Source organism: Poecilia latipinna, unplaced genomic scaffold (assembly GCF_001443285.1).
Source record: "Poecilia latipinna isolate Pla-1442-1.1 unplaced genomic scaffold, P_latipinna-1.0 Scaffold462, whole genome shotgun sequence".
NCBI classification, from domain to species: domain Eukaryota; kingdom Metazoa; phylum Chordata; class Actinopteri; order Cyprinodontiformes; family Poeciliidae; genus Poecilia; species Poecilia latipinna.
Window position 1 is genome coordinate 7,462 of NW_015113078.1, and position 9,666 is coordinate 17,127.

At 40.1% G+C, this 9,666-nt stretch overlaps 2 protein-coding genes across 2 annotated transcripts in view; both read right to left on the reverse strand.

Moving 5' to 3' along the window:
* LOC106951486 (P2Y purinoceptor 14-like) overlaps positions 1 to 1,794 on the reverse strand; it is a 7,785-nt gene extending 5,991 nt beyond the window's left edge. Inside the window, exon 1 of the mRNA XM_015039059.1 lies at positions 221 to 1,794. Within this exon, the coding sequence (XP_014894545.1) occupies positions 221 to 267 (47 nt within the window). The 5' untranslated portion in view covers positions 268 to 1,794. The remainder of the gene's footprint in view (positions 1 to 220) is intronic.
* Positions 1,795 to 4,438: 2,644 nt separating this feature from the next.
* LOC106951488 (P2Y purinoceptor 14-like) lies at positions 4,439 to 8,680 on the reverse strand. The gene is made up of 4 exons (XM_015039061.1): positions 8,457 to 8,680; positions 7,104 to 7,221; positions 6,748 to 7,007; positions 4,439 to 6,015 (listed from the first exon to the last, which is right to left on the reverse strand). Exons 2-4 carry the CDS (start codon positions 7,215 to 7,217, stop codon positions 5,346 to 5,348), a joined length of 1,044 nt encoding a protein of 347 aa, XP_014894547.1. The 5' UTR covers positions 7,218 to 7,221; positions 8,457 to 8,680; the 3' UTR covers positions 4,439 to 5,345.
* Positions 8,681 to 9,666: the final 986 nt, after the last annotated feature.

Here is a 9,666-nt window from a genome sequence, read left to right on the forward strand (position 1 = left end):
TTTTTTAAAAAAAAAATTTATATATATATATATATATATATATATATATATATATTTTTTTTTTTTTAAATGAAGAACTGTGTTTGCTGAAGAAACGCTGCAAGGGAAACCAACCCGGGTTCCAAACTAGCATAAAAAAATAACCAAACTCCAACTGAAAGGCAGGTGAGACCATAAAGACTGGATCCTATATCTGGTTTTTATGGTTTCAGGTACTTACAGGTCCGTTTGTTCTTCCTGAGCCCCCTTCAGAACCGGGTACTTCATCCGGGTTTTAGAAACGGCCCATTGGATGTTTGCTCAGCATTTGCATCACTTCTGCTCAGAAAACTGAAAAATCTACCTGGAGAAGCCGTTACTCTGCTACAGTTCAGATCCTGTTGAAGTGTCTGACGCTTTCCCTCAGCAAACACCTGCTGTGTTCTGATTGGTTGAGATAAGTTAGCGGCTGCTAGCCTTTAGCCCGCAGTCCTATTGGGTTTTTGGCTTGTATCAGAAGAGAAACTTCTCACTTCCTGTTTGCTTTGTGGCATGGCATCTCACCGCATCAGATGAGCAGCAGCAGTTTACATGCCTGACATTTACTTTGTATGTCCTCTCAAATACCACAATTTGCAAAGTTATTTTTTACAATATCTGTGCTTTGTAAACATCTTTGTTACCCAACCAGACTCTTCTGCAAAACAGACTAGTGTGGAGCAGAAAAGAGGAACTTTTTACTTTTTAATCAGTCAAAATGATTTTGTATGTTTTAGAAAAGTTGAAGTTCTCCAGTCTCTGTGGGGTTTCTAAAGTAAATGAATAAATTAGAAACCATTGTTGGTTTCCTCTGGGATGAACTGAGCATATAAACCACTTCATTAAAAACCACCTGACACCAACATAGACCATTTCCTCTAAAAGATGGGAGCTTTTTCACAGTCAGTTTGATTCAACGCAGATGAGCTTTTGATTGTGTATTTACAATAAGTGGATGACTGTTGAACTGGTAAAGGGCAAAGTCTTGGACAAGGTTCTAATGTTTTAATCATCAGAACAGAAGTTGCATGATCTGACCTGAAGACACTAGGACTTTGAGTCCTCTGAACTGGAATAATAATGTTTTATAGGGTTTCCTAGGATACGAGGACGGGGACAGTAATTCTATGAAATCAAACATTGGCTACTGTGAAGATGCCTGAGCACCGACATGCAATAGGTTATGCCATAGAGATACCAAGCTCTGGTTTGAGAGAGGAAAAGCCTTTTGAAGAGGAGACGGAAGCAGAGATGGTGTAGGTACAGATTTAACCCGATGTCATCTGAGGAATCTGCTTTGAGGAAGTTAACAGCCGTCAAGCCTGAAGTGCCTCCACTCAGCCAATTACCCACAACAAGCTTCCACATTTACCGTCAGTCTGACAAACTCCACCACACCACATGATCCACCTGCCTCCATCTCTGCATAGAGGAGCATAAGCTCTTCTACGATGTTCCCACCTCAGGAACCTTTTCCAGGAACCATAGTGGTTTGTTGAGGCCAATCTCTTCTGAGCTTCCTGGAATTATGACGTTAAAAGGCTAAATGAAGCCCAGACTCCCTAAAGATAGAATATCCTACAGTGTTTATGTCCAGAGATGATAACCGAAACAACCAATCAGCAACTGATTTTAAAGCTGCAGTATGTAGCTTTTACAAAAATAAATATTTTTTTATGAGTTAAAACTGTCGCCATGTTGTGATAATTTAATACGACACAGATAATCTGTGAAAAGATCAATATCCTCCACCTATCCCCTGAGCTATTATTGCCGTTTGAAGAAATGCTCCACAGCCAATCAGAGGAGTGTCTTGGTGCTGTCAGTAAACCTATTTCTTTCTGCTCCGCCATTAGCAAAATGTGCTAATGGAGGAGAAACAACCTACTGTTCCAGTAAGACCGTCTATCCGCCGTCATCGGTGATCATGCTAACTAACCTGATCATTCACAACATGCTCTGCTGACAGGGAGAAGGTCTATCATAGCAGTAAGCAAGAGAGAGTGTGTGAGCAGCATGTACATGAGGTTGATTGACAGCGATAAGACTCTCTTCCTGGCTCTGATTGGTTGTTTCTGACTGAGCTGTGTATCTCTGTATTTAGATCTACTGTAGGAGAAGGCAGAGGACCTCAATTTTCACAACATGTGACAGTTTTAAGTATGTAAAAAACATGTTTGTTTTTTTTTTTAAATAAGCTACATACCCCATCTTTAGGGATGCATTCACACCAGTCTTGTTCAATCCGCTTTAATTCAACTCCAGTCCTTCTGCCTGGAAAGTCCAGTTTGTTTGGAGAGGTGTGAATGCGTAAACGTACCAAAACAGCGAATTCTAGTCCGCCTGCAAACCTTGGCCTGGGTTCGGTTGATGTGAACTGGAAACCGCTCTAAAAGCAGGAAGCGGAATACAGCGCAGGGCATTATGGGTAAACAGAACCAAAACAAACGCGTCAGCCTAGCGCTAGCGGGAGAAGTGGTACGTGGTCTTTAGCCAAAGACAAAAGAGAAATCATACAGTCGCTATAATCTCCCTCTCCCTCGGTTGTCAAAGCACCTTAGTGGTCAGGTAAACACTCAGAAATGTAGTTGAGCTGTGTGGGTGTTGGAGAAAAACAGTTTTTGATGTTAAAAAGAGTCTGTGTGTTTCACTCCACCGCTCGGCAGCGCACGCTTGTGGGTTAATTTGTCCTTCTTAGTATCTAACAGGCTGTAGAGGTGGATCAGGTTTGCCCTGTGTATTGTCTTGAAGGCATAACATCGGGTTAAACACATTGGTTTCCTCCAATCTTGTAAAAGTTTGTGAAGCTATGTTATGTGTTTTATTAAGTGTGATAACTAATTGCAAAGAAATAAGTGCTAAGCAAAAGTATTTTGCAAAGCATGTTAATTTGTCCCAGGTTAATTACTTAAGTTAAGGTTTGCAGATTATGTTGTTTATTCCCAGAGTGAAAGTGAAACCAAGATTTAAGTGCTGAAGTCCTTAAACATTATAATTTAATAAATTGTCAATACTGAATTTGAGACTACTGTAATGTCAGCATAGTCTAATTTCTTATATATTCAATGTCTGATATTAAAGCTCTATTAGAGAGAATGTGGTATAAGATACTACAGATTTGGATGTAATGAAATGTTTTTTTTGAAGACAGGAATGTATGAAAATTTAAAAGCACTCATGTTTCAGTTAGAAACTGAAGTATAGGAATTGGAACTCAAGGAAATGTTTGTATAAAATACGTTTTTGCAAAATGGAGACAAACTGGATCACACATTTTTGGACAAGGGAATTATCTGGGATTTAATATCTGACTCTTTTTCTGACATTACATGAGCATAATGTCTGAGTTTAGTCAGATACTGCAATGTAAAGAAGAGAGGACCAGCACATGAAAACCATAACACCATAAAAATATAATAATGCAACAACACAAGTATCACCATGTCATGGTGTTAAGAACTTTAACTTTCTCTTTTATCCAAAGTTGCTTCATTTTGTTTAGGTTTCTGCTCAGATGGTCGTACCACAGCTTTCAGGCTGGTTGGGTTCTGGAATTTAACTAGGCCGTTGCAAAATTTTTTTTTTTTTTTTTGCCATTATTTTGTTTATCTACTGCTTTCAGAGATTATCTGTTTATGGTCTAGTTTGTTCCAAGCTTTGGCTGATGGATTCTGGCCTCCAGAATATTTTGGTTTGCAGATTCATTGTCTACTTAATGACTGTGAGGTACTTGGAATAATCACCCGTCCCCTACCAGGCGTGACACTAAGTATTTTTAATTTTTGGGACTAGCTGCGTTTATTGGACAATAAAATGTCTGTGTCTGGTGTGTGTGCTCCACCAGGAACCTCCTTTATGGTCAGTGTTAGTGGTTGGTGCTGTGTTTGATTTTCTTCAATGATGGTGCAATGAATTATATCGTAGCATCTTTTGTCTTGAAACATAAACTCTGAACATTTGAGAAGACTTATTTCTCATTATAACTACTGTAAAAAATATGTCATGCTTAAAGAAAGTACAGCTTTTTTTCATTACTTCAGTTATTTGATGCAACAACACTGATGCAGGAAACATTCCCGTTAATTGTCTGCTCAGCTATTAGAAGTAAAAATCTGTCAGACCTGCATTAGGATTTTATTTATTATGGGTCCTGATGAATTAAAATAAGCTTTTATATTGTCATAGATTTTTCCACCATATTCTCCCACAAGTCCCATGAACCAAACATAAACAGAAGGAATAAAACAAAATAACACTTTATTGTACTACTATTGGAAAATTCAAGTGTACCAGAGGCAAGTTAAAGTTAAATAGGAGCATTCAGTTTCAACAAAAGTAATGAGATAAAAACTTGAAGATAAAACTTGAAAATAAGAATATTTACAGGAATTGCAAATTTACATCATATAAAAAACAACACATAGTTATTAAAATGAGCAAACTCAGATTATAAGAAATGATTAGCTTATTTTAGAAGTAGAATGTGCGCCCCCTGTGGACCATTGTTGCAATATGACTTCAAACTGTTTCTGATTTTGCATGGCTGTTGATCCCACTGCTACATTTTGCACACATACTAAACATCTTTTTAGAGGCTCTTTGCCACCAAGAGCAGTGGGAGGTACATCCACTTATGCTTAATATGACAAATTTGCACACGAGCTACTAGATTTACTCACAGTACTCACAGAAAGTTGGGTATATTTGACTTTTGGGTGAAATTTATGGAAAATGTAAAAACACTATGCAACAAGCATGCAGTGGTGATTTCTTCATCTAAAACTGAGTTGAAACAAAAACCAACAACAGAGGTTGGTACATCACTATGAAAAATGTCTCACTACTGTTTCATGTGAACTTAGCTCACATGATTACAGCTTGGCAATGACAAGTCAACTTACTGTCTGCTGAGGCGTGATATGCCCTCAGGTCATTGTCTGAGCATTAGCATCCCTCAGAATTAATTAGACCTGCTGATTGTGCAGAGGCACAGTGACTGGGTTAAGGATGTTATTCCATTCACTGTAGCAGGTCGTAACAGACCATGCTGAGTAAACTGATTCAAAAGGCCTGATGTAGCACTTCTCTTTGATGCACCTGGAGTTTAGTGCTAATCATCATTCATTTTTTCAGGGCATTGCTCACAATGAAGCAGTAATCTACGTGGAATGTGAACAAAGCACGTCCACCTTTATGTCGTCCTCTGACTCTTCCAGCCTCTTTGCTGAGTACCATACTAATATTATATGAGCTATTTTTAAAAAAGTTAGAAAATGTTTAATCAGAAACAACCTGGACTGATGATTCCCATGTCTATCATTCTGTCCTCACTGAGCCCGGGGCGCTACACTGGTACTGATGGTGTTCATCTGATTCTCACTGTCTCCTGCCTCCGAACTGGAGGTGTTTCTGTTGCCTTTTATGCAGAATATTTTTTTCAAGTTAAGCTGAGCCCTGAACTCCTTACAAAGAAACACATAAATAAGAGGATCCAGAATGATATTAAAAACTGACAGTAAGACGGCCACCTCTTTGACGTAGTACATCACTGCTGAACATTGTCCTTGAAGTATGATGTATGGAATTCGAACAATGTAATGAGGAACAAAGCAAAAGCAGAACACACTGACCAACACCAACATGTTCCTGCGAGATTTCATAAGCTTCTTGGAGTTGGCGGAGGCCAGCTGCCTCTCCTGTACCTCCAGCACCCTGCGGGAGGCGCTATAGTAGAAGAAAACCAGAGAGAAGAGTCCTGACAGGAAGATGATGAAAGCAAAAGCATGACTTGCTGGGTACACTGGTCTTATGAGTTCTTTGAGCAGATGACCACAGGTGCCATGATCAGACCGTTGAGATGTGCGGTTGATCAGCATAAGAATGGAGTATGGCGTTATCATGGTCAAGAGAACAACCCAGGAGGTCATCGAGATGATGTGGCTGGCTTTGGAAGACATCAGGAAGTGAGTTTCCGAGGAATAAAATATCTTCATGTACCTGTGGAGAAGAACAAGGATAATGCTTTCTCAGGAGGATGAATCTAAGGAAAGATAGACATTTGATCTTTTTTCTGAAGACATGATGGCGTTGCTGCAGTTTGTGGTGGTAATGCAGGAGCTGAGGTAAAACTGGAGCTCTAAGGCTGCGTTCACACTGCCACCTGAAGTGACCCAAATTAAATTTTTTTCTTAATGGGATTTTTTTGGCCTGGTCATTCACACTTCAAAATACATGTGACTTATATGTGATCTCCTGTGTGAACCGCAAACCACCTGAAAGTTTCCCACATGCGCAGTAGAGGGAGCAACAACATCACACATAAAGAGCGTGCTCGTTGTTTTGCCAACCACCATAAAAGAGGAAGAAGTTCTCAATGTTTGCAGATGTAGATGTGGATGCTGTGCACAAACAAGCACCAACCTGTGCCTCTATCAACCCTCATTGTGGTCCGCCATGGTTGTTGTTTTTCTTCTACCTTGCACATATCAGGGTGCCAGTAGTGACGTTTGTCAAGTGATGTTATGATGCTCTAACTGGGACTAATGGCTGATGCATCATTTGAACTGATTTGTGAACCACACCGCCTGATTTACGTCTCTCTGATGTATTCATTCATTTAGCTCACTTGTCAGCATTGATGGCTCATCACAACATGAAACGGAGCATGTTTGGCCCATGCTTTAAATCTACTCTTCATTAATTGCCTGGCTGGTAAATGAGGTGCGGTACCTGTTAGCTGCAATGTAACTCATGAACAGGATGCTGGCAGTCATGTTGAGGAACAGGAGCGGGGCTCCAACGCTGCAGTAGAGCAGGTGAATGGTGTATGACTTCCTGGCGTAGTGAATAATGCGCAGCGGGAGGCTGATGCAGAGCAGAAAGTCAGCCGCTGTCAGATGTTTCAGGTAGATCATCCAGCTCTTGGATGCTTGTCCATGAGCTCCACGGCAGTGAAACCACAAGGTGAAGCTGTTGAGGATCAATCCCACCTGCAGAGGAAATGATTGAGTTGATGGTGAAACCAAAACTTTAACTTATTTTTTTCTTTAAATTGGATTGGTACAACCTAAAGACCTGATGCTCACCAGAAACAGCAGACAGTAGATCAGTATTAGGAAAGGGTGGTATGATGTTTCCACTGAGTCACACGTTTTGTTCTGCCCAGTGCCTGAGGAATTTGCTCTTACCAGGTCTGCCATGGTTCTGCAGGTTTATGATGAGGAGTAAAACTCAGAGACTGTATGGAAAGTGTCTGCAAACATTCATTACCTCAGTTGTTTTAAGATCTGTGTCCCTGACCTCTGTGGTCATGAAATTCTGTCATCAAATGTTGATGAAGCGTCCGAAGACCATCACAGAACTGCTGCTGATAACCTTCAGTTTGTTTACGAGACAGATGACCGCCATCCTGGGATTTCACTTCGGCCCGCACCACACTGACCACCCGACGGCGTGCGCCAGGACCTGTTCGGTCTTGAACCACCAACCCAGAGATCCTCCACCAGAAGCTCACTGTGCCAACCACTGTGTTAATGGTTCACAAGGTCTCTGACTTACTGGCACCAGCAGGTGAAAATGGGGAGGATCTTCAGTAAAAGTACTGACCTGGCTTTACTGAGACTTTGTTGACAAATGAACCATATGCTGAAAAATTTAGATGTCATGTTGTGTGTTTGTTGAGTGAACCTAAATGCAGCAGGCGGAGGCGCTGGATCGAATTTTGCAGATCAATGAAAAAATCTGCAAAGACTTACAAAAAACCATGAGAGCACAAGGAGCCAGGGGAGAACAAAAAATACCAGGAACAAATAAAAGCACAAGGAGCATGACCAGGGCAACAGGATCTAACAGGACAAACCAGTAAAGAGTGGGAAGACAAGAAGTGTTTAAGTACCGGGAGAGTGAATGTGAAACAGAGAGACGGAGAGAGAGTACACCGAGGAACAGGAAATAAATCTAACACTAAAGAATAAGTAGACATAAGTAACATAATTAAACTAGAATAGCAAAGAATAACTACACAGAAGAAATAAACACAATAAACTAGAATAACTAAGAAAGTTGAACTAAAGTGAAAATGGAAACAAGGCTGATCTAATTACATTTAGGGGATTTTCAACATGCTTCACTGAGAAGGACCAGCATTGCCCCCTTCCCTTCTTTGCCCCTGCACAGATAACATTTTCCAGATCCACCACTGATTTCCAGCTAACCGTTTTCTGAACTAAAAATATCAGACCTTGATCCTGAACGTTGATAGGATGAAGAAAAGATGCAGAAATCTCCAAGATCATCAATGTTCTGCCTATGCTTGTGTTTTAGAGCAGCTTAATAACAATCAAAACATTAAATATATGTAAAGGAAATGTAATGAAACAAAAAAGATCCCAAAGCTGGAAAAACCTGGAGCAAGATGGATTTTGTCTGAAGGTACTTACAGCTGATTTTGTTCTTCGTCTCGGCACCAGAAGCTGAATCTCTGAGGCGTCAGGGCTCTTCCTGTCAGAATGACATCTCCTCAGAGTTGGGGAAAGTGTTGAAAGACAGATTTTCACACTGATGAAACGGTGTCTACTCCTTTCTTGCTTTAAATGAAATTAACTTATTCACAAGCTTCCTGGTTATCTTCTGCTTTCTTGTGAAGAAGTAAATGGTTGAAGTCATGATGTTTTCTGAGTAACAGTCCACTTCCCATTCAGACCACATAAACTGAAACCAGACGAGAATTAATTTTTACATCACATGGTCACATGTACTCTTTTGCTTTGCTTTTCTTAGTTTAGCATTTGTGGTGCTAATTTTAAGTTTAGAGAATCCCTTTTTGATACGTTGTGACATTTTATTAAATCATTAACTGCTGATTTCAAGCCAGACTACTGGTCTGTCATTGGTTGCCTGATTACTGTTCTAGATTGGGTTTCCGCGGTTCTTGAGTGTCAGAGGGAGAAAACCACCAAAATGAATGCATAGCACAGCATTTTACTTATGTTTTGAAAAGGAGTCATGTCACTAATGTCAGCTAACACTAGTCATAAAACAATAAGCTCATCCGCTTAGCGACGGAGTCAGTCTTTAGTGGGCAAATGTGTTAACCTAAAGATCTGACTCATTCTGACTCAGCAATACCATGCTGGCTAAAATAGATTACACCTCTTTGTTCAGCAGATCTTGAAACAAGATCTGCCCATTTTTCATACCCAAGTGCAGTGGAATAAAGGTGAAGTTTTATGTTGCAATGCAGACATAGAGATCAACTTTGGTTGTTTTATTTAATTTTGATTTGCTTTTTTTGTATAATTAGTGTTTAGTAAAACTAAAAGGATCAGACAAGAGGAACATTTACTTTGCCCTCATGTTTACTATTAAATGAAATGTTAAACTTAAGCGTGCTGAATAAAAACAACCCTGGTTTGAGCTGTAACTGATCACAGGACAAACATGTATACAGTTTTGAAGCAATGTAGAAATGCCAATAACTAGTAATTAGTAAATGAAGCTTTCAGCACAGTGCCATCTGGTGGCCACATGTCAGAGATTCGGCTTCAAGTGGACCATCACCATCTCCTGCCATGCTGGTTGGGCTGCCTAGTGGAGTACCCGGAGTGAATCCACACACTTATGGGAAGAACTGTAATGGTGTCATGTGCC